Source organism: Notechis scutatus, chromosome 3 (genome assembly GCF_049901735.1).
Source record: "Notechis scutatus isolate UNSWTSFEM ecotype Mainland chromosome 3, rNotScu1.2, whole genome shotgun sequence".
In the NCBI taxonomy this organism is placed as follows: Eukaryota; Metazoa; Chordata; class Lepidosauria; order Squamata; family Elapidae; genus Notechis; species Notechis scutatus.
The window spans coordinates 35471873-35497382 of record NC_142011.1 but is presented as its reverse complement, the minus strand read 5'-3'; the positions used below and the strand labels follow the sequence as shown (position 1 = coordinate 35497382).

The 25510-nt window shown below is 35.2% G+C and overlaps 1 protein-coding gene across 3 annotated transcripts in view; it reads left to right on the top strand.

Moving 5' to 3' along the window:
* The window catches only part of CEP250 (centrosomal protein 250), a 36475-nt gene extending 11819 nt beyond the window's left edge, over positions 1-24656 (top strand). For all 3 annotated transcript variants that reach the window (XM_026685213.2, XM_087959505.1, XM_026685214.2), the window contains exons 13-33: positions 90-234; positions 1004-1150; positions 1312-1542; positions 1963-2156; positions 2872-2999; positions 3111-3280; positions 3586-3753; positions 5783-5917; positions 7659-7802; positions 8300-9075; positions 9742-9901; positions 11128-11479; positions 13381-13508; positions 14702-14822; positions 15309-15463; positions 16268-18643; positions 19210-19338; positions 19786-19938; positions 21857-21964; positions 22964-23011; positions 23741-24656. In XM_026685213.2, the coding sequence (XP_026540998.1) occupies positions 90-234; positions 1004-1150; positions 1312-1542; positions 1963-2156; positions 2872-2999; positions 3111-3280; positions 3586-3753; positions 5783-5917; positions 7659-7802; positions 8300-9075; positions 9742-9901; positions 11128-11479; positions 13381-13508; positions 14702-14822; positions 15309-15463; positions 16268-18643; positions 19210-19338; positions 19786-19938; positions 21857-21964; positions 22964-23011; positions 23741-24034 (6262 nt within the window). In that variant the 3' untranslated portion in view covers positions 24035-24656. The remainder of the gene's footprint in view (positions 1-89; positions 235-1003; positions 1151-1311; positions 1543-1962; positions 2157-2871; positions 3000-3110; positions 3281-3585; positions 3754-5782; positions 5918-7658; positions 7803-8299; positions 9076-9741; positions 9902-11127; positions 11480-13380; positions 13509-14701; positions 14823-15308; positions 15464-16267; positions 18644-19209; positions 19339-19785; positions 19939-21856; positions 21965-22963; positions 23012-23740) is intronic.
* The last annotated feature ends 854 nt before the right edge of the window (positions 24657-25510 follow it).

The following is a 25510-nucleotide window of genomic DNA, read 5'->3' as shown; positions in this document are numbered from 1 at the left end:
AGGACAGTTTTCTTAGGGCAGAATATGAAAGATGTACCTCTGTTTTAATAACAAATACATGTATAATATTTTTTAAATATTTTTTTCAGTCAGGAGGATCAAAATGCCCTTGAAGAAAAGCATTCATTAATAAAAAATGAATTGATAGCTATGAGAGAATCATTGGAAAAATCTCATCTTGATGGAGAGCTGATGAAACAAGAAAAATATGAACTTGCTTTAGCATTAGAGCAGGTACTATTAATGTACTTTCTTGTTGAGACCTTACCTTATATTTTAATTTAAACTGGAAATATGTAAAGTATAAATGTCACATTAAATGTTATATACTATACCTTTACTCATTTACTAACTACATTCTGTCCTAATGACTTGATAATTAGGCATTACTAAGTGAGTAAGTGGTATGAAGATCACTGGTAGCTGCTGTCTTATTCAGATAATAATAAGTCCTCTCCCCTCACAGGGCTGAAACAAGCTATCTCTTCTTGTGCTGCTTTTCTCTAGAATGCAGTGCTTCCTTAAAAAGTTCTAAATGCAAGTTAACAAGCTCATCTCTGTGACCTTAATTAGTTGATTAGAGCCCTTCTGCTAGCTGCAATGCTTCCTGAAACATACAGGACCTTAATTAATGTCACACTGAAGGTTTTTGTTGGGAGGCACAAAATATGGTGGTAAGCATGCTTATTGGTTGGTAACGACATTAAATGAAAGTTGGCTGTAATGATCAGGCTAATTAAAATGTATTTTATGTTATATATTTCCTGAGATTTATATATAATTCCAGTTAATAAGTATGTTAGGCATAGAAGTATGTTATCACACAGAAGGCAATTACAACACCATCTTTTCCTCTCCTTATCCCCAATGCTACTCACAAGATTAAATTATTTGGCCATAATTGGATGAGCAGAATTTGGCACGTGTTCAAACCACCGAATAGAAATTTGTCATAGTGTTTGATAGGTGTTTGTTTTTGATATGTTTAATTTCATTCTGTAAGGCTGAAGAGTCTCTTGCAAAGCTAACGGGCGTGCACAATAGGCTGAAGGCAGAAACTGCTAACCTTCATGATACAGTTACAAAGATGAGTGCCCTTAATGAAGCACTAGCACTGGATAAAGTGAGTTTAAACCAACTGATTTTGAAGGTAAGAACATATTCTAGATCCATTGTTCTTATGCTGAACGGCATGTAGTATGAAAATAAGGGATATGTTAATTCAGTGATAGTGTTCAACTCAGAATAAAAACAAGTATTTCTTCAAGCTAAGATTATCTTTATTAATTGTTGGTCTTTCGTAACATTCAGTTAGAACAAGAAAACCAGGCTCTCTTGGACAAAGTAGATCACGTGGAAAGGAGCGGGGCTTCCTTGCAAAAGCAGCTTAACCAGACAGAAAGAACAAATGAAGAATTAAGTGCAGAGAAGTTTCGGTTGGAACAGTTGCTGCATAAGGCCGAGGAGTTGCAGGAAAGCTTACAGAATGAATTGAGAGTACTAACAGGTGAAAAGGAAGAGGCAAATGAGAAGCTGAGTCAGGTGAGTATTAAAAGCTAACTTGCATAGATAGCATTGTTTCCTGTGGCAGAGGTCATTGATTGGGGTACAATCAGGCAGGAGCCCCAGCGAAGTATAGTACACTAATGTGTATAGAAGAAAGTTGGCCTGGGGTTCCAGAAGTTTTCATTGTGGGGTGGTGTTTTGTTTTTGCTGTTTTTATTTGTTTTAGGAGTTCCCAGAGTAGTAGTTCACAATATGGGTAGTTATTTAAATAAAAGCACATAACACAGTGTAGATTTAAAAATGTAGTAGATTTTAGTATTTGTTTTATTGATTTATCCGGGGGCGTTATACATATTTTTATACATATAAGTAAACAATGAAGCCATGAAGATTTCCTTTTTTACTATGGTATCTATTGAGACTATTTTATACTAAACTTTGTTTTTGTTCTTGTAGGTACATCATCAGAATGAAATATATCATACTAATTTGGAACAAGCAAATCAAGAACTAATTCATACAGGGGAAATGCTGTCCAAGGCTTCTAGAGAAAAGGAATCGCTAATGCGTGAAAAAACTGCTTTGGAAGTACGATTAAAAGTTGTTGAGAGAGACAGACTGACTCTTACAGAGCAGGTGTCCAAATTTAGGTAAGAAAGTGTTGGATGAAGATTATTTGATTATTTGAATAAATAACTATATGTTCATGGTAATTTGGATTCTGAAAAAAATCTTCATATTTCATAATACAAAGCTCTTGTATTTGGTCTGCCCTTGCAGAAAACAACTTAAGAAATATATAGCAGTTACATTATTATACCACATTATTATGCCACCTTTTATACACCATATTATAAGAGCCGTGGTGGTTAGAATGCAGTACTGCAGGCTACTTCTGTTGACTGCCATCTGCCAGCAATTTGGCAGTTCGAGTCTCACTGACTCACAGTTGACTTGGCCTTCCATCCTTCTGAAGTCGGTAAAATGAGGACCCAGATTGTTGGAGACAATATGCTGACTCTGTAAACTGCTTAGAGAGAACTGTAAAGCACTGTGAAGCAGAATACAGTGCTATTGCTATTATTCAAGCCTTATCCAAGTTTGAAATTATGCATATAATTTGTTGGATTTGCTTTCAAGGAATCAATATAATGCACACACAAAAGTGTATTCTTTCCCAATATTAACTGTCTGATATCAGCCTGACAAATAGATACTTACTAAAGTTATTATTGTTTATATATCAAAATTCTAACTGGAGTACTTCAAATGTGACATTTTTTCTTATTATATATTTCAGGTTTCAAAGTGTTGTATAAGAAAGAGACAAATGCTAAATGCCAATTTTATGTCTGATTCTTGTAGGTCAGGAAAGGATCTTTTGGAATCAAATTTCTTCCAGACTCAACAGCAATTATCTCAACTAGAAGTTACCCGAGATCAATTGGAAATGAAAATTCAGACAATTAACCAGGCCAAAGAAGTGATACAAGGTGAGAAATAGTTGGGAGTTTTCGTGAAACAGTAGAATACTTATAATTTTCTTTGGATAATGGGAAATGAGATAAGTGGAAATTCAATTTCTTCTTTGCTTATTATTTCAGGAGAAGTGAAGTGCCTTAGGGCTGAGCTGGAAGCTGCAAAATCAAAAGTTGAACAAGAGAAAGAAGAAAAAGTACAGCAGCTATCGCAGATAGAACAGAAGTACCAAGAAACCCTCAGCCACTGCTACACTGTACATAAAGAAGAAATGGACACACTGTCTAAGAAGCTGGCAAGCATTTATACATTTACTTTGTCATTGATTCTGTGTCTCACATGTTTGTTATACCTCACATTAAATTATACAACTTTTTTTTTCTTTTCTCCAGATGCTCTGTTTCATCTCAACCTATGTGTTCTCTTTCTGGTCAATTCTTTTTTTTTAATCTCATTATATGACATTAAGACATAGTATCTTGTCTTTAGTTAACCCATTTCAAATCTTTGCTTAAAGGCAGAGCCTTTGCTTTCGTGGTTAAAGAAGAAATCATTCTTTTTTCTCTATATATTGATTAGTTTCGCCTAATGTATTTCTAGGGAAATGAACGTGAACGTCGCCAAATAGAATTGGAACATATAGTCAAGGAGAAAGAAGAGATTGAAAGTGTCTATGAAAGGAAGTTGTTGGAACTGCAGCAGAAGATCACTGAAATTCAAACCCATATGGAAGATGAGCTCATTAAAGCTGAAAATGCCAAACAAGAGGTAGTATGGCTTGTATTAGAACTTCCTTCTCCACTCTGAACACCATTAGGAGTTTAGACTTCATTCCTCAAAATTCTCATGCCAGTATGGTAATTGCTGAGAGTCTACATATCTTGAAGTTTTGCTTCAGCCCCTTTGTTTTTCTCTTTATTATTTATGACTGATATATTAATGTGGAATATTATTGCTACTTATTCCTCTTTGTTATTACTTTAGATATTAAAATTTTTGCAACTGCATATCTTCCAATTGGCTGTTATTTACACACATACCATTCACACATAGGCCTTCCCACGTTAGATGTCTATCATTCCTTTAGGTAATAAGAATTTTTGAGATGAGGAGATTGAACATTTTGTAATGATAAAAATAGAATTGCTATTACGCGGAATCTGGAGTGATAAAAATTAAGATGTTAAAGGGATACTCTTTTGCTTGTGTTAATTTTTAAGTATATTTAAGATGTTCACGTTTTATATATCTTCTGTGTTGACTTTGGTCTCACAGGTTTTTACTTAAAAATTGTTTTTTGAGTTACTTATATTCCGTTTCATGCAGTGCATTTTTAAAACATATTTATCCCTGATTAATATCTGGGAATCTAATTTGAGCATACATTGGTGAAGCTGCTCTTTGCAAATTTTAATATAAAAGCTTCATTCACACTGACTAGGTGAAAACCTATTTCTGACTAGCTTCACCCTATCTGAGAATTAGCCAGAAAGCTTATGAAGCAAAATCAGGAAGTTCAGTACAATTGTTAATCTCCCAAACAAAATAATAGAAGACAATAAAGAAGGAATATAAAGGAAATTTCTTACTCTCTGTGCTCTATTGTCCTTGTGGTCAGTGGGTGCTAAAACTCTGAATGTCTTGTAATACATCAGTAATGTATTAGTAGTATTTAGCAGCATCTCACTTGTACCCTATACTTAATAAAGGAAGTACCTGAAACATGTAGGAGAAGAAATATAGATAGAGTTGTACAAGTTGTCTTCCTTCTTTCATTAACATTTGGAAGTAATTCTATAGTAGTTGGAACCACTGAGCCTATACTTAAGAAAACATGTTTGCAAGTGTAACCAGATCCACTAAGAGAACGTAGAGAATAGATGTCTAAGATCCAAAAGGACAAAGTTTGTTAACAAATTACATGAACTTATTGAAAGACTCCACATCTGAACTTTCTATCACCAGGGAATTGGGGATGGACAGTCGGGGAGGGAAAGAAGAGGGCAGGATGCTATTCTAACAGGAACAAAAAGGGGAAAGTATTTCAAGAACATATTTCAACAAGAAGGCAATTTTTCTATGGGAAAAACAAACTAGAGAGAAATCATCAAATGAGGGAATGAAAGAAAACATTCTTTCCTTGAGTTACTTCTGGGTCAACCTCTGGGAAAAGGTGCATGAAGCTGAAGTTCTAGAGATGCGTCTCCAAAAAAAGTTGAGCTTAAATCAATTGCTCTCTGGCACCTCTTTCTATTTCTCAAGTTTGGTGTGAGGATAAAGTGGAAAGGCATAAGATAATCTTGTATGTTTATCTTTTAAAGGTGCTATGTGTGTAATTTCATTTTCCTGAAATTCTGTTCCAGCATTGATTCAGCAGTTTACACTGACTGTGGTCTGTTTTCATAGAAAACTGATCATTTTCAAATAGAACAAAGAAGAGGTGGGCTTCATAGTGATATATAAGAAAACAGTATATTTTATGGAAAATGTTCAGCATGATTTGATTCTTTCTAGGTACTAAATTAAATTTTAGAGTGGATGGAAATTGTTAAAACAAATACCGTAGATATTTCTGGTATTTCATACTTAACAAATTCGCATTTAGATTAGAAATCTTGGGAAATGAGTCTTTTGAGAAGGCCTGAAATGCTCTTGCTTTACTCAAGTCTAATTATGCGGCCTGGTGTCAGCTCAGCTTATTATGAACTGTTAATTTCTACTGTGATATTGCTAGCTTTAAAATGCTCATGTATTTAATGGATTCAAATACATTTCTATGTAATCTCTACCTGTATAGGCTCTTCTAGAAAAAGAGAATGAAAAGAAATTGTTACGAGAGGAAATCTTCCAAACAAATGAAAAACTTGCTAATACTTCTCAGCAGCTGGAATGTCTTCATCAGGAGATGAAAAAGCTTGAAAAGAGGGAACAGGTAAGAATAAGCAGATTAATAAGCAGTGAAAAATACTGTGAAACCTTCCAAGTATCCAGCTCAAAGCAATATTAGATGTATAAAAACTACTCTTTCACATGATACAATACCCTCATTTCTCTTCCTTACTATATAGAGCCCAGGCTCCTAGAGGTTATATAAGTGAGGGTTAGCAACTCTGTTCAGGCTGGTGGATACATTTGGAAGTTTTGAAGTGTGTTGCAAATTATCTTGCACAATTGTTGCCCTAGGAAGTGGCTATCGGTGAGTTTAGCATTGCAAACATCAATTTATCAAAAGGCTTCATCTTATATCTTCTAGCTTCTAGGATATTCTGTATAGCCCTAGTTTGTTTGTTTTTTATTTTTTAAATATGGCTGTAGGGTCTTGGGGGGAGGGAGATTTTTTGTGTGAATTAAGATGGTACTGAAGTTAGCATCTTCCAGTTTATGATGGGGAAAGAGCTTGATGGGTACCAAGGCAGCTGAGTAATGGGATCCACAACCATTTAGCAAAAGAAGGTAGATGCTGAGAAAAATTCAGGGCAGATCTTGGTGGACATGACTTAAAATCAATCTATGGCCTATCACATGGCATTGATAATATTTTTCTCTGCCACCAAAGCATCAGCATAATACTATCCAACAGATGTTTTTTAAATAATAACTTTGTTCAGTTCTAGGTTTTGAAATGATAAAATGATGCTCTTGACATTCCTAGTGCAACAAAGCTTATAGTACCTTTTACTAGCAAAATTGCCAGTAGATCAACTGCATCCTTCCTTATTTATTTATATATTTATCATATTTTTATCTTGCCACAATCATAAAATGTCTCTTGTCTACTCTCAATAATAAAAACTCAAAATATCCTAGATATACATTATAAAAATCTTAAAACAATACATTATGTTAAACTCCAAAAGCCCTCTGGAAAAGCTTTACTTTAAACTTCTTCCAGATCCAGAAGTTGGAGATAAATGAATTATTCATGATCCCATCATGAAAAAAACAACTTTCAGATCCCTAATATCCTGGAAATGGGGAAAAACTGGCTGCCTCTGCTGACATGGTTGAAGTGGTTGGGCCGACTCTAGTGGCAAGTGATGAGAAAAAATTGGGGCCCCTTTTTATTTTGGGGTTTTGTAGGATGTGAAATCTAGCTCAGTGTAGGTCTTGGTTGAACATTTTCCTTTTACAAATCTATCACTGTTCTCCAGCCAAATTTTGATGGTCTACTTGAATAGTGCAGAAAATAAAAAAAACACAATAAGATTTAATTGCTTTCCATACAATATATAGCCATTATTCCTCATAAAACATGTATAAGCCATCGGTCAGAATAGATCTCACATTATTTCTTAAGTAATAGATCTCACTTTACTTCTTACACAGTATCTCATTCGTTACTCGTTGCTATAGATATACATATAATTTAAAATATACAAATAGAATTTATATAGGAGAATATAAAGCTGGATGGCACTATTATTGAAAGTATATAGATAGATTTTATATTGTTCTAATTTTTTGATGATTGTATGTTGCTTGGTTCTGTGAGAATGGAGTGGCACAGTAAATCAGTCAATCAATACTTCTGAATGCATATGTATCCTCCTGGATTGTATAAGTAACTAGAAATTTAATAAAAGAAAGGTGTTATAGAAACTAAGCCTGGATATACACATATATAGTTATATACTGTATATAAAAAAATTTCTTACATATTTATATATTGGCAGAGTAAGGTACAACTTCTGGAAGCTGAGCTGAAAGATACCACAAATACAATGAAAACATTAACAATAAAGCAGAATGAGGAAATAAAATCTCTCAAGGAAGAAATAAATCTCCTACTTAATCAACGAAACAGTTTACAAAATCAGGTGATTTTACTTTAACCTATTCTTACCTTCTGTTAATATACAACCTTTCTGAAATTGTAATGAGAAGCTATGTGCGTGGGCTAAAACTGAGCTTTGTCAACTTTTCCAAAATATTATGGAAAGATGTACGAATAAAAAAAATCAAAACATTTCTTTAAGAAATATATATTATTTTAAGAAAAGCCAGATACTTTGGGTTATATAGCAAGACTGATTCTGGTAGCTAACTTCACTTCTGCCAAATTTATTTTTTTCCTATCTCTTAATGGTGTAAATGGCATTGGTGCCATTTCTGTTATGACCAGATAAATACTGAAATCTTTGAAAAGCTCAGGCTGATATTAAATTGGTTTATCTTGAGATGTTTAAACCTGCAGCATTTATGGTGAGCCATAATGTACCATCTTTACACTTGTGTGTAGCATAACATACCATTGTGTTCACATTTGTGAAAACTATACGATCTGACTCTTCACTCTTTTATTCTCTCTTTTAAGATACAAGAGTCGAAGTTCCAACTGCTGGCTGCAAAAGATTCTTGTAAACTGTTTAACCAAGAGGCTGAACAGCATTTAAGAGAAAAGCAAGAATTGTCTGAGCAGAAGGAGCTGGAAGTGTCACAACTACAAAAGGTGCTAGAAACAGAGAGAAAACAGAGAGAGGAGGTCGTACAGCAGAACATTAAGTGGCAGAGACAGAAGGAAGAGTTGGAACAAAGAAACACAGAACTGACAGCTATGCTGCAAAGTCAGTGGGAGACTGAAAAACACCTAAACAATAAGCTGCTAAGAAAGAAAGAAGAGGTAGAGCACCAGCAGACCACTGTTCAAGCCCTGGAAAGAAAGCAGAGTCAGTGGGAAAAGGTGGAGCTTCAGAATTCTGAGCTCCAGAGGCAATGGGAAGAGGCAAAATCTCAAATCAAGCTGCTGCAGAATCAGAAAAGGGACACAGAACTTCAGAACAGAAATCTGTGGCAACAGAAAGAGGAGGTGGAACTTAAGAATGCCAAACTGAAAGCTGTACTTCAAAGGCAGCAGGAGGAGGCAGAACATGAAAGTGCCCTGCTTCAGAGCCATTGGGAAGAAGCACAAAAACGCTGTTCCGAGTTGCAGAATTGGAAAGAAAAAGTTGAATATCAGAATGCAGAATTTCAGGCCCTTCTTCATAACAGGCAAGAAGAAATGGAAAGTAAGGATACAAGTATGAAGAAAGAACAAAACCAGAATTTGGAGCTTAAGGCAACATTGAAAACTCTGGAGCACGAACGAGCTAGGTAAGCACAAACAGCAGTAAATTGTAAGTGGAAAATAATGATTTCAAAGAGAGTTACTTTTTGCTGATAGGTATTAAAGAATTGTGTGGGTATACAGATTTTTTTTAGAATGTACTTGGTGAAAACTTCTCTTAGAAAAAATTAGGATAGCCCTTGATTGTTCATTCCAAAAGAGTATTTTGTAATTTTATACTTATAAATTGGCAGCCTTTTATACTTCTTAAAGCTTATTTCTTATAGTCTGCATTTCTGACTAATTATTGTAGTATCCTGTCAGGATTGTTGCTGCCATTTAATGATTGCAATATAATTTCATGCGTCTGTATCTGTTAATGCTGGTATGATCTCCCTTGTTTTTTTATTACACTGTTTTCATTAAGAGAGATAATCTCTTGGTAGTTCAATCCCCCATATTCCCCCAATTATGTGGCATGAATAATTTTTGTATCAGTATCTTCTTTCACAGATGCACACTGTGCTTGACACATTTTTGTGTAATTATTATTTTCTGGCATATATACTGAAATTTTGCTTGTACATCATAATTTATAAATGCGCACCATAAAAGAACTATGTTGATAGCATCTATGGGAATGAAAATTGGTTTTTTGTACTTAAATATAGTTATCTTATAACTGAAATCTTGCTTTTTTTTTTCTGCTGTAGCTTGATTCTCTCATTGGAGGAGAAGGAGTTCAGACTCAAGAAGCTGCAAGAGAGGGATGATGCTCATCAGGATGAAATCACCAAATTGAACAGTGCCCTACAACAAGCGGAAAAGATGCTTGCTGAGCACAAACAAGAAGTGCAGGAATTAATTAGCCAGGTATCATCCACAACAGTTCCTTTTTATTTTTCTCTTTATTGCCAGTATCTATCTTATCAATGTACAGTAGTCTTTTCAGAATAAAGCCTGCTTTCAGTGTTTTTTTTTTTTTTTTAGTACATTGGCCTCTTTCTTGCATTGTTTGGAATAACCTGGCTTAATTTTTTTCCTTTACTCGCCTGAAACTGATAAAGCAATAGGTAATGCTCTACAGCTAGTCTTTGATTTACATCCAGCAACCCTTCATACAGCAACTCTTCAAAGTTATATTGCACTGAATGAATGCTGGTTACAAGTGGTTCTCAGAGTTCTGGCCAACCCAGTACCCCTGTGGCCATGTGATTGCTGTCTGGGTGCTTGGAAACTTGTTTGCACTTAGGACTGGTTGCCAAGTACCTCAAGCTCATATGATTAATATTTGCAACCTTCCATGCCTGTTTCCCCAGAAAGCCAACAGGGAGATCACTGGTCACTGGGGTAAGTTTCCCCCATCTACACACTCTCCCCCCAGCCTCTCTATGCTCATGTCCTGCTGGCGAGCCATGCATTTTCACATATCCTTTCTGACCCCTGTAGCACTTCTCATGTACCTCTGTGCATCTTCCCTGTGTCACACAGTGCTTCTCGCACAATCCCTTGTGCAGTTCTTCTTAACCTACGTAATACGTCTTTCACACTCTTGCATTCTCATGCACCCTCCAAAACCCACATGCACCCCTCACACACATCCTGCCTCATACCAATGTGTACCCTCCCCTACCCTGTAGTACCTCTCGTGATCCCTTCACAAATTTGCACATCCTCTCATACCTTCCTGATTTACTTGGCACCTCTCACACCCTTCAGGACCTTCCCCACCCACCCGCTCTCACTGCCTCCCCTACCTTGCAGCAGCCTGTTATCTGCCTGGAAAACTGGATCTTGCAATTTCCTGCTGTGTCCCCCCCACCTCATGGGATTAAAAAGCAGCAACCAGGACTGCAAGCACTGGTGCCACTAAGTAGTGTAGTCACACTCTACAACTGCATTCCTTAGTGATGGAAATTCAAGTCTCAACTACTGCCGTAAATTGAGAACTACCTATATTTGTAATAATATACAAAGCTTATTCTTTTGTCTACTTAAATTAACTTTTCCCAGTTCGTCTTTTATTTTGCCTAGGAGGTATTTACTTATTTGAAAGTTATCCTTGTTCCTATCTCCAAGTTCTATTGTTTTTCCCATAGATGGAATCACTCAAGCAGATGACGGTACAGAAGGAGGCAACTTTGATAGCTCATGGGGAACAGCTAACTCAAGATCTGGAAGTTTCCCATGCAAATGAAGAACATGCCAAAGACACTATACAAAAGCTGGAGGCCGAAGTGTCCCAGTTACGCTTAAGCCTATGTAGCACAGAGAGTAGGGCAGAGGCACTGGCATCTGAATGTCAGCGTGTTTGTTCAGTTCATTGGGAGGCACAAGCTCAGCTGATAAAACTACATTCAGTACTTCATTACATGCTGTGTAATAGTCCTGAGCCAAAACTTAGAGGGCAAGGAGACAAAAACATTTTGAGTACATCATTCCTTAATAGAGGTAAGTCTAAGAAGCAAGTGAATGAGCATTATGCCGTTTTTTTTAATCAAGTATCACTTTCAGAATTCTGGTGTAATAGAACTATATTTGAGGGTGTGTGTGTATGTATTTACTAATGTCTTTTGGAGAAATTGTAGGTAACCTTTATAATTCAGCTTCTTATTAATTAAAGTATAGTGACAGTCTCAGAAAATAGAGAGAAAACATGATGCTTATTTTTATACCAATAGCATAAGTTGCTGATCAATAACCTTTATAAACTTACATAATTCATGTCAAACTATTGGCTATATAGGATATTCAAGGTAGAACTTGACTTTTTTTAAAAAAAAAAATGCTGTTTGGAATAGAACAGAAGAAAGAATTGAAGGTTGCTGGAGTCAGCCTAAAGAATCCGAGTATAAAAAAAAATCTGGTTCATTTCTGGGAAAAATGTTCTCATTGTAAAGATTGTGTGTGTGTCATTTCAATATTTGCTTGTATGTGTGCCCCTCCAAGTCAGTGTTGATTCCTGGTATCTGCAGTTTGCTTGGCAAGATTTCAGAAGTCAAATAGTGTAATAAGATTGGACTGGGTTAGGGATTTCTGTCCTCACTGTGAATTGTATTGGGGTGGGGGGTGCATGAAGGGAGGCTCAGCCAGTCTCATTGTACACATGTTGTACTCTGATAATAAAGGTAATAATAATAATAAAGTGGCTTGTCTTCTTCCTAAACTTGAAAGTTAGAATGGCATCATTTTTATAGAAGGAAAAATAACTGTAAGTCTTAGTGTTGATTTTGATCATTACCCGAGACCTGTTTGGAAGAGCAATTAAAATGAATGATATTGGCTTTTGGGGAAATTTTTTTTTTTTTTAATAATAGTGACCTAAACTCCAGCTCAAAACATTTTTGGCTACATATTTTAAATTGTGTTTATTAGGGATATGCAAATCCTTCAAAAGAAGTGCTTCACAACACATTGGAATATAAACAGGGCAATTATCTTTGAATAATTAAAACATCCATTTTTTTCTGCAGACCTATGCAGCTGCTTCAGAAGTAGCTTTTGGCAATCCCTGTTTGCATGGGTATCCACAGATACTTGTTTTATTCTCTCTCAACAAACATGCAGCTGTTTTAATATGCTTCATTTGTACTGTGTGTTGTGAAATATAGGATTAAGAATTTAAGTATTACTTTTATATTGTGTTGGTATTGTGTGGTGTCACTGTCTTTTTATTATTCATCATATTTGTATAAATGGTTGTTTGGAACTTTTTAAACTGAATGAGTAAAAATTAGAAAAGCAAGGTTGCAATTGTAGAGTATACGTTTTGGGTTCTGCCTGTGATAAAATAAATAATTAAATAAAGTATGATGGCAAGATCTGGCTATAAAGTACATTTGATAATTTGGCTCACAGGCTGTGAAACACTAAGGCATTAAAATTATTAGTTTATAGGAAATGCAGGCCAAATGGATGTTACTGGTGACATGGGTAATACAAATAATGCTGAGCCCTTAGTACACAGTGCACTGGAGATGTTACCTAGTCAGTAATAAAAACATCTGCAAGAAAACAACCAAGCTCGGAGACCGCCAAGGATTCCCCAGTTCAACCCTGAGTTACGTATATTCTCTTTTATTGGTGATACAAATAATGTTTGACAATCACCAGTGCCCATTTGACTGAAAATTCTGTGGAAAAGTTGCCCTGACACATTTGGAAGCTACCTGATGGGAGAAAGCAATATTCCATGTTCTAAGAAACTGTAGATAGAAAACATTGCAGACCCATGTCATTTTCAGATCTAGCACGGTAAATTTGACTTTTAAAATTTTATGTAGATTTTTCTTTCTTTCTAATGAATATCCCTAACCTGAAGGTGCAGTTACCAAACAGATTTATTTCTTCAGAACAGGATAATATGAAAGAACTGGCTTTTTCTCAACCTAAGGACTGTTCCACAGAGCTTACAGCAGAGAGGGTAGCAGAAGCACTTCAAGACTGGCGACAAGATCTCTGGCGGGCTCACCTTCAACTGGTAACTTACCTTTTGGTTTATGAATGTGGCATCATTCTTTGGGTTGCTTCCAGGTATTTTAAAGGAAATGTAATTAAATTTTTATAAAATTATTGTGATAACTGCATGTTATCCAGCACAATATTCTTTTAAAATTTTTCTTAGATGAAGAACATGTATAAATAATTCCTGCAGAAAACATGTGCTGGTCAGTTTCCCATCAGCATCTCACTGGCCACTGAGGGATAGCCTCATAGACTAGATAATCCTGCATTTTTGTCTATCCAGTGATTTTCCTTATATTATTAAGTTAAAAACACATAGAAGTCTCTCATTGGATACTGATAATCAAAATAAATATTTTAAAACTGTAAGGAGTAAAATCAAAATTAAAAAACATTTAGGAAGTTCCTTTATATTCTGTCTTGTTAAATGCTGTATAAATCTAGACAATTATCAGGACATATCATGGCCTTGTATTTTAGAAGCTCAGCAAATATACAGTATATCAACTTATTTAATATAATGAATGCCTTTTTACTATACTGATAGGTTGTTTATAATAACTTAAGAATTGAAAAAGATGGAAGTACTGGGTAAAAAATATATACAATTAAAGACACAGCTAGTAGTTCAGGTAGTTCTTGGGACATAGCAATAGTTATAAATATGACTATTTTTTTTTTGCAAAGCATGATCATGGGGATGCTGGAAAGGTCGTAACCGTGAAAAACGGTCATAAGTCACTTGTTCAGTGCTGTTGTAACTTTGAACGATTGTAGGTCGAGGACTACCTGCACACAAATTCATGTTTATTATAAAACTGAAGAGCTTCTTGGATGACAAGTGAAACCTTTTCATGGAAAAAACTAAGGAAGTCCAATTGCCAGTTGTTTTGGGACACTTACATTAGGTATTTTCCAGTACTTCTACCCCAGCTAGAATTGTGAAGATTATAAAAAAAAGTCAAAGATATGACAGACAACAATATGGAGTTTATGAACAGGCAGGATGAAGAAGGAGGATACAAATTTAATATAGAGTTGTAATGTATAGTTTGCAATATACCGTGTTTTTCAGGAAAGTGTAATCTATAGTTTGTGCAATGTAATGTATAATTTGCTGCAAGAAAAATTCTACTTTAAAATAAATTATAAAGCTCTTCCTATCTCAAGAGTACCTATAGCATGTGTTGGAGTGGGTTTTTTTGGCAGGATGAAGCAAGGAAGAATTCTGAGAAATTGAAACAAGAACTTAGTGAGAAGGAAACAGAAAGGATACGCATTAATGCCAAAGCCGAAGAGCTGGAGAAGTGGCTGAGCCAGTGCGAAGAAGGTAACACAAACTGTGATAATGCAAAGGTGTGGTAGTTTCCCTAAACAAGAGTTGAGAGCTGCAGAAAATCTTGGCAAAGCAAGCTCTTTTCATTTTTGCGCTTGTTATGTCAAGCTTAGTAACAAAAACATTCCCTTTATATAGCAGTACTGAGTATAATATCAGAAGGACAGAGACTCCAGCAGATATAGGAGATTCAAATAATCTTCTCTGACGACTTTTGAGAAAATCAGTTCTTAACAATGGTTTCGATAACAAATCAGTAGTTCATTCTGGAGCTATTTTTTCCTATACATTTTTATAGATGCTTTCTTTTCTTGTTCCTTGATATTCCATGCTGAAAATGCATTAATATTTTAAAAATTATTTTGAATAGTAAATTAGTCACTAGCACTTTCTAAAATACCCCCAAATTACTTTATTGTTAGAAAAGTCACTATTATAATGAGTGGATGGAGAGTTTTTTCTTTTTTTTTTTCATTATAGAAAAATGTGTAGCTGAAGGCAGACGCAGCTCCCTAGAGTCTGCCTTAAAGTTAGAGGTCATTGCTTTCAAGGAAGAGAATGTGATTCTACATGAAAAGGTGACCAGTTTGGAAACAAAACTTGAAAAAACAGAAAAACAAAGAAAAGGCTTGGCGGTAAGGATACCAGACATTTTGTAGGTTCAGCTACCTAAAATTTGATAAACTGTTGAAAACCTTATTTTTTTCTAAGGGAGTGAAAAAAATTTTGATGTTGTGATTTTATAATGGGATAGATGGCATATAAATACTTGTTTCTTATTGTCTGTTGTGCCTGTTCTTCTCTTCTAAGTTTCTTGTACATCTTTTGTACTTTTTGCAAAAGAACACATTTTCTAATGTACATAGTAGTGGTTAAAACAGTAACCATTTTCTGGTCCATGTTTTCTGCTTCTAGTTTGTTCTCTTGTGTTAATCTTCAGGGATAGAATATTTCTTTATAAATTAGTTGATAAATATTTTTAATGTTTTGTATCACAAATTCCATTTCTATATTGAACAGTGTCTTTTCTAGGTGTCCAAAGTGTTAAAATATAAAATATAATTAGAAATATGTCACAATTAAATCTTTAAGAGAGTTAAATTGTTATGGAAAAAAATAAAGTTTTATTTAACGGACGTACAAAAGTTATTACTCAAATTCTGAATTATTAATAGGATTTTATGAATCATCAAACAGATTCACATGATTAACCCTAATTTAAAGATTTCTTCCATGTACAAATACTGGCTGCCTTCTAGTGAATATTTTGAATAGATAATGTATGTATATTTGGAAGTGATATATTTTAGCAAACATTTCATTTTTTAAAAATAACAAGAATTTTTGTGCAAGATTTACATTTGAATGAATGCTGTCTTTAAATAATATAGCTATGGAATTAATGAACAAGAAGATTTTTTTTTTTTTTTGCATTTCAGAATGAGCGGGGCACATTACAGATGACCAAAGAAAAGCTTACACAGGAGTTGCAGCTTCTTCAGGAATCAGTCAAAGCTTCAGAACATCGAGCAAGTGCCATGGAAAAGATGAATGAGTCCCTGGAGCAAGAGCTTCAAACAGCTCTCTCCACTCTCAGAAATAAACATGAGGAAACTGAGACTCATCAAAAGAGATTTGTGGCTTTGCAGAAAGAGGTAGAGGTAGGAAAAGCACTTCAGGAAATTGTAGATCAGCTGAATCTTACTTTAGAAAAGAGAAATGAAGAAATAAAAGACCAACTACAGCAGATTAGGGATTTAGAAAATCACAAAGAAAAGCAAAAAGCTGCTTTAGAGCATCTCACTAAAAATCTAGAACACAGAAGCAAAGAAATTGACTCCCAAAAAATGCAAATTGAAGAAATGACAATGCAAGATAAGATGCAAAAGGCTGATCTTAAGAAATTAAATCTAGATCTAGAAGAGACTGTTCAGACTTTGAAATCCCAACAAGAAAAGCTTCAAAAATTACAAGAGTTATCAGAAGGCCAAAAGACAATAATTGAAAGCCTGTCTCTGAATCTGGAGGAAAAAATCAAGGAAGCTAACATTAAAGAGGAGAAAATTCAGATTATAGAAAATAATGAATCAGCACAAATTGGAACTTTGCTGAAAGATCTAGATGACTTGAAAATAAAGATGAATGAAAAAGGTTGGGAGCTTGCATCTCAAAAAAAGCTACTTGAAGAATGGGAAGAACAAGGGGAAAAGCGTGAGAAAGCTCTTTGTACGAGCCTAGAACACATGAAAGCCATTATTAAGGACAAAGAACGGGAAATAGATTCCCAGAGGGAACAGATATCAATTTTCCAACAGCTTGAAGCTCAGAGGGAAGAACATCTCAGTGAGCTTTCTGAGAAGCAGAAGCAGATGACATTGACTTTGACCCAAAGAGAACAAGAGCTCAAGGCACAAGAAAACAAAATGAAAGAAGAAATGGAAATAGAACGAATGGCTTTTCATGAACATAGAGCAAAGACACAGGCAACTTTGGAGGAAAAGAACAGAGAACTGGAGTTCCAAAGGAAGCATGAAGAAGAATTGAAAAGCCAGATAAGAGTTCTACTTGAAGATATCCAGTACAGCTCAGAAGTGCTAAAGGAGAGAGAGGGTAATGCAGACTTTCCAGATGAACAAATAAACCAACTGAAGAAGCAAAAACTACAGGAAACTACTTTTGATATGCTGGGACAACTCAAAATATTCTTTAAGAGGCGGCAACAAGAAACTGAGTCCCTGAAAGAGCAACATGAAAAGAACACAGAAGAGAATGTAAGGCTAATAAAGGGATTGCAAGCAGAACTTCAACAAGCGAAACAAGCTTTAGAAAATGGAGAACTGCAGATCAAATATTTAAAGGAGAAGAACCTCCAGCAAGTTCAACAACAGGAGGCACAGACAAAATTTATCTTGGATAAACTGCATCTCACTAGATCTTCCCTTCATGACAAAGAAAAGGAAACAAAATCCTTACAAACACGTATCAAGGAACTCTCAAAAAAGAAAGAGGAAGTACAACATGCTGTTTTAAGTCTGCAGCAGGATCTGGATAGGATTAACCAGCTGAATGCAGAGAGAGAAGAAGAACTGCTCAAGCAAGCAGAACAAATTAGTAAATACCAGGCTAAAGTAGAAGCCACTCAGAGAGAACAAAAAAGTAAGAAAGATCTTTTGCAATATCAAAACAAAAATGAGCAAGAACATGAAAAACACCTCAGAGAGCAAGAGAAATTGCTTGACCAAAAGAACAAAGAGATAAATGATCAATATGAGGGAAATAAAAAACCAATGAAAGATGAGTCTGAAGAGCAGCAGGAACATCTCCAGCTTATACAGAAAAAAGATGATGAGATTAAATTGCAAAAAGGAAAAATTGAGCAACTGGAAGAGAGTCTCAAAGATAAAGGGAGAGAATTACTAACCTACAGTGATCAGATAAAGCAAATAATCTCAGCTCTGAGATTGCATGACAATAAAGACTACAATTTCCATAGCTGTATTGAGAAAATTTTTATGTGGAAGGAAGAAGAACTAGCTAAAAGCATGGTTATTAAGCAAAAAGACCAGTGCTTGCAATGGCAGAAGGAAAAGATTGAACATTTGGAAAATGAGAAAATGATAAGCAGACAGGAATTGAATCATATGATAGCTGTTCTAAAACAGACAGAGAGTGGTGAGATAGAATGGAAGCAGAAGGCCCAGAAGTTGGATCTGACCCTTGCCCGAAGTGAAGAGGCTATGAGAATTTTAAAGGAGGAAATGGCTGTTACACAGAGCATGGTTTCAGAAAGGGATATGGATAGGTTTCATCTCCAGGTAAGCATTTTATCTTAAAATACATGCACATTGTTGCAGGTTCAGCATATTTTATAAAGCATGTGAACAGTAGTTACATTTTATAAATTATATCTATCATTTTTATTCTGTTTAGAGATGCACTGCTTATATTTTTAAAGGAAAATTGGTTTAAAATGAAATTTTCTTAGACTCTAAGGTGTAAATAATAAAGGAGGAGAGACAGAGAGAAAAATTAAGTGGCTGCGAATTTGATTTTGCTAGGATGCTTATCTTTTACATTAACTTCACATGAGCTCCCTAATAACATAACTATAATCTTTCTGAGGAGTTTGAGTATGTATTCAAATATTAACACAGTTTGTCATATATTCCGCCATGGAACATCCTGATTCTAAAAAGACTCTTCTGGATATGATTTGACATTGAAATGTGCCATTTTAACTTTGAAATGCTTTGTCTTGATGTCAGAGTACTTTCAGGCACTGTAAATGACATTCCAGGATTTGTTCATTTTATAACAAAACATTTTGCACACCTACTATACTCAATTAAATAAGCAAAGAATATTGTTTGTTTTCCTGTAGGAACAATTGGATACAGCTTTCAAAACTCTGAAGGAGGCAAGGTTTATTATTGAAACTGTGGTGGGAGTTTCTGATCTGCTATGCAGTGAAAATGATATACCAGGGGTACAGCATAACGAGGACGAAAAGGTAAAAGAACAGATATGAAACATGTGAGATGCAGTGCATCATACAGATGAGCAAAATATCTTTGAATTTTCATCAAGGTTTTTTGGGACCTTAAAATACAACTTTATAATAATTCCATATGCCTTTTTGCATTCTATTGGTCATATTATGTAATAATAAATTAGCAAATTTTTAAGATTAGTCTTTATTGATTTTATTGCAAAAGATTAACAGTTATTCCTATAGGAACTGATGCAACTGACATTTCTACCTTAAACAGTTAATTGCTTAAGATTCTGAAATTTACAATAGCAATATATTAAGATTTCTTCAGAAAAAAGTCATGTCCCATCCATGGGACAAAATTCCCCTCATTTGTTAACGGCTGTCAGACTGCCTCCTATCTTTTTGTATATATCCTGACCTTTATATTCTTATTTTGTACTGCATCATTTCTGTGTCATGCAGGCTTTGAAAAAAGAGGGACAGCTGACATGGACAGCTGAAAAACGACTCTTGTATAGGCCTTTACAACTTCTGCAGCAAGCTGTAGCCAGGTTGGAGAAAGATAAACATGGTTTAGAGAAGCACAATGCTCAATTGAGAGATGCATTGCAAGAGGTAAGCTTTTCTGTAAAGCTAAAATAACCAAGGTCAGCATTATTTTTTCAGTGCAATCAATGTAATCATATGTTAGCCCTCATTATACAGTGATTGGGTAAAGTAGTCCTTTGTCCTATAATGTGATCAAATTAATCTAAACTCATTAAAGAGCTTCTGATTAAACAACCAATGTGTAAGACAATGTACTGTGTCATGGTTTTATTGAATACAATGAGTCAACTGTAAGTTTATTGTGTTCAATATTATTATTTTATTATTATTATTGAATATTGAATTATTTTCAGTTGATTGAGGAAGTAATGGATTTTGCATTGTATCAACAAATTTTATATGAAACTTTCAGGGTATTTATGCATAAGCTGAAGAATAGTAGTTCTAAATACAAAGTAAATATGTAAAAATATGGCTGAACCAGAAGAAATTGTTATTTGAATGGGAGGATTAAAGGCATTACTTAACCCAGCAGAAATGTAGTATGACCCGAAGCAAGTAGTTCATGCAAGATAGCCCAAATATATCAGTGAATCAAAAAGGAATGGGCCAAAATAACTCCAAGCCAATGTATGGAAGATATCATTAGGTACAATCAGGGGTGGGTTTCAAATTTTTTAACAATTGGTTCTGTGGGCATGGCTTAGTTGGTGGGCATGGCTTGGTGGTCATGTGACTGGGTGGACATGGCTTGGTGGTCATGTGACTGGGTGGACATGGCTTGGTGGTCATGTTATTGGCTGGGTGTGGCCAACTCAATATCACTCACATCGAGGCACGCATCTCCTCCCCTGGCCTCTCATAACTGTGGGGATGCTGCAACAGTTGTAAGTGTGAAAAATGGTCATGTCACTTTTTTCAGTGCCATTGTAACTTTGAATGGTCACTCCACACAAGCAAAGTACCAGCAAGAGGGAAAGAAAACTCCAGAGAGGTTCCTGAGACAGGAAGTCTAGTCCTGCCAAGAATGTAATAAGAATGTAATAACAGAGAGACAGTTTCTATAAGCAACACCAGAATGTTTCCTTCCTGCCTTCCTTACAGGATTAGGCCAGTAATTTCTTCTAACAACCGGTTCTCCGAACTGCTTAGAATGTTAACAACCGGTTCTAGCGAATAGGTGCGAACTGGTAGAATCCCACCCCTGGGTACAATATACACTTGGTTGAAAGAGGGGACATCTGTTTTTAAATCTAAAGCTTCACATAGTTTCTCCAACAATCTGCTTTATATATTCAGTAAACATGCTGTTTTCAGAGTTATTTGTTTAACCAGAATCTTTTTATCTATTAATAGGATTTAGAGAAAGCTCTACTTTCTTATAGGTCACAGTACTGCAGTATTATAAAAGGTTCACAAACTTATCTCACAGTGTAATTAATAAAATAAAACATGCTTGCTCTTTTTTCTGACTTCCTGGGTGTTTAATTGATTTCATAGGGTAGTTAACATTAAGATAACTTTTATTGTAATTTTTTTCTGTGGGCACTCTGGCACACATTAAAAATGAAAGTCTATTGCCTGCTCTCAGAAATGTAAACCTACATAATACACACATATAGATATGCTATATACATATCTACCTAACACACACATATAGTTATGCTATATACATACATTTGTATATACCTACACTTAAGAAATAAATACATGTAAATATTAATCACTGTTCATCTTGAATATATAGCGGAAAGAGGAGAATGCTTGAGGGTTCACAAAGTTAATACTGTACGGAACAAAACTGACTGAATCTGGGTGTTCCAAATATTCTTATACACATGACCTATTTTCAGAAATTTAGGGCTATTCACAATTCAGTGTTTTGTGCTTGGCATTCTTTGCCTTATATTCAGTAATCTCAGTATCAGCAGTCAATTATTAGCCAGTTTTAGGATAACATCTTTGTCTCTCTTATCGATTGCAGGTAGAACATGAACGAAGGAAACTGAAAAAGAGTCATGGAGACTTTTCTCTAAGTTTTGAATATTCACAAGCTGACTCTGGGTCACAAAAGGTTCTCTCCGTTTCAAAGGTTTGAACAAACATACATACATAACGTTTATGCCACCCGTTACCAAAAGTAGCTTGCAATCATTAAATAAAAATGCTACATAAAACAATAAACAGTGATCTTAAATTTAAAATTAGTTAAAATTAAATTGACCAAGAGGAAGAGGAAGGGAGCAAAGTGAAGAGGAAGCAAAGTGGGGTGTTATCCATTGGCCACCTACAGAATGATATGCCGTTATTGGGGTCACAAGTCAGTTGACAGAGCTGTATCTTCAAGCTCTTTCGGAAAGCCAAAAAGATGGATGCAGATTCACCTTGGGGAGCCCAATGTTCTCCAGGAGCCATAGCTGAAAAGGTTCTTTGTCTGGATCCTGCGATCCCAAATTCCTTGGTGACGGGATCTGATGCATACCCCTTCTGCCAGCATGGATGGGGCAGGTTAGTCCCATTGGGTGACACAGTTCCTCAGATATTCTGGATCCATGCTATGAAGAGCTTGCATATTTTATTATCAGAAGTTGCACTTAAAAGCATCCACTATTTCCTTCCCTTCCCGTTATATTTAACTAGGGCTCAGCAGTTAAAGACGCTGAGCTTGTCATCTGGAAAGTTGACTGTCCGGGTTCGAGTCCCGAGCATCACATGACAGGGTAAGCTTCCATTACTTGCCCCAGCTCTTGCCCTATTAGCAGTATGAAAGCATATAAAGGCACTTAGGTAAATAGATATCGCTTTGGTGGGAAGGTGTATGCTGGCCATATGACCACAGAAATGTCTTTGGACAAAGCTAGCTCCCTCAGCTAAGGAATGGATATGAGCACTGCCCCCGAGACTCAGAAACGACTGGACTATTGAATATAAAGAAGAAACCTTTATCTTTATATTTAATTAAAGTTTATAATTGTTAGATTGAACTTCAATAAATGGGAGAAAATCTAAACTGTATAAATAGTTTTCTCTTCCTAAATAGTAGACTTCTTGAAGGTGAGCATCTGACTGAGTTTTCTCTCTCCTTTCCTAGAAAGAAACCCAGGTTCTCCAAAAGCAACTGGCAGAGTTACAAAAACAGGTGTGTAATTTATAATTGGAATACACTAGGTCTCTTAGAACTGTTCTTCTTATCTTCTATTGGTACAGAGCTGCACCTCCATAGTAACTGCATTTTCAAAGACTCACAATAGTTTTTGTAAACGATCTTAAAGGACACTTTAGAGAATCCTTTTGGCAAAACAAACAACAGTTTGGGACATTTTGTCCTCAAAATCATTTTGTACTCTATTTTTTAAAAAAATTCAAAATATTTTTATCCATGTCATTTGAATAATTCAGTTTTTGCTGTTGAATGTATTGTTCTAAATGCACAATGCATTGTTATGAAAATAGTTAATTATGCACCATCAACTTAGTGTTGATTATTAGCGATCACATAACATTTTCTCAGAATTTATTAGTAATATTAGATATAGCTATAGCACTTAAGACTTATTTGCTGCTTCACAGTGCTTTATGTGCCCTCTAAGCGGTTTACAGAGTCAGCATATTGCCCCCAACAATCTGGGTCATTTTACTGACCTCAGAAGGATGGAAGGCTCAGTCAACCTTGAGTTGGTGAGAATTGAATTCCTAGAGTGAGCAGTGAGTTAGTCTGCAATACTCCATTCTAACCACTGCGCCACCATGACTTAGATATGTTAAATAACAGTTTTACTTTACATAAGATACTATTCATTGAGTTGAAAACTAGAAGTTCTTCAGAGAGAAATAATTCATTAGTCCTTGATGTAATTTGTTGTTTCAGGTTTTTGTTCTACAATCACAACTATCACTAGAACGGAAACAGAAGCAGAATTATATCATCAACTGTACTAAAACAAATCAAGAGCTTTCAGATTTACATCAAGAGCTTGTAAACTCTTTAGCTGCTGTGGCTAGGAAACCTGAGGCAACTGTTTTGGAATCAGAGACTCGCAAGCTTGATGAAACCTTGAACAACAGCTTTACATTGAGAGTTGTAGGCTCAGACAATGTCTTACCTGGAAAACATCTACCAAGCTCAACACCCAAAAGTGTTCATCAGAAGCCCACAAGGTAGCATAAAAGTGGCAAAAGCAAGAAACTATAGAGGCTCCAGCACAAGCAGAGTTTAAAAAGTTGTTGATATAATGGATCCTTCTGTATTCAGCTAGCCTTGATTTCCATAGTCTATCTGCCAATTTTGATCCTTCAGAGTATAATTCCAGATTCTTTGGAATCAGTGAAAAGATTAGAAAGATCATCTCAATACAGCCTAAGAAAAAACAAAAGTAGTTGAAAGGCTGCGTATTAAGTGGCTGAAGATACGCAATGCGAAAATCTTCGGACATAACAAAATTCAAAGCCAGTGTATGAGAACTAAACAAAGAAATGACTCCTTGCAACCATTTCTGATAAGAAGAATGAAAGTTCATTCCAGGAAATGAGCCATGAAAAAACTAAATTCATTAAAAAGATTTCCCGCTTTGTTTTGTATAAACAAATGGGACACTACTTGATCAGAGAGCAGAACCTCAATCTAAACAGTCATTTTGGTTTAATTATCTTATTGATAGAGATATCATTTCTTAAACTATTGTACAGCAATTTGGTGTAAGATATATCTAGAGGGTTTTTGTAACATTGTACTAAACATTTTTTATAATAAAAAAGCATTTTTATTTTTCCTTTCTTTGCTCAAATATTTCATATGAAGCTTTTCTGCTTTTTTCAGATTGTGGTATATATGTAAATAGATGTAGAAAATGGCTATGCATACATTTTATCTAAGAACTTCTGGAAGTTTATATTGACAAGGAATATATAAGACACATTACCATTGTAATTAAAAAAGAATATAAAAAATAAAAAAGTAAAAATAATTAATTTAGTTTTTGAGTTCTCAGATATCCTCTGGAACTACAGTGGTACTTTTTTACTAACTTCTAGAAGGCCAATGCTGTACTGAAGGTACTAAGTTAAAAGTTACAACTAAGAAGTAATGTCTGCAAAACTGACTCCTTTACCTCATAAAACTTAAGAGATTACCAAAAAACGTTGGGAGTGATGAGACAGCTGGTTGCTACAACATAGAATTGTTCCTGAAAGTACAGTAGCTATACCAACTCATAATGGAGTTTATGAGTTAAAACCAGGAAGTAAAAAAAGGTAAAAAAAGGTTGATGACCTAACAGAAAGGAGGAATTACCACTAGCATTTTGGAGAGAAAGAAAAAAGATGGCTAATGAAGCCAAGATGCATTTAGGCAGTTTACATATTGAAAATTTACTGATTCTAGACACACAAAATTCTTTATTGGCCAAGTGTGAAGAATTTCTTACAAGAAATTTGTCTCGGTGCATATGCTCTTGGTGTACATAAAAGAAAAGATACATTTCTCAAGAGTTAAGAATCATAAGGTACAACACTTAATAGTCATAGGGTACAATAAGCAATCAAATCATACTAGGAAACAGTCAAAATAAATCATAAGGATACAAATCATAAGGATAGAGTGAATTTAAGTCCACTGCAGAGTTCCAGGAAAGGTCCAGAT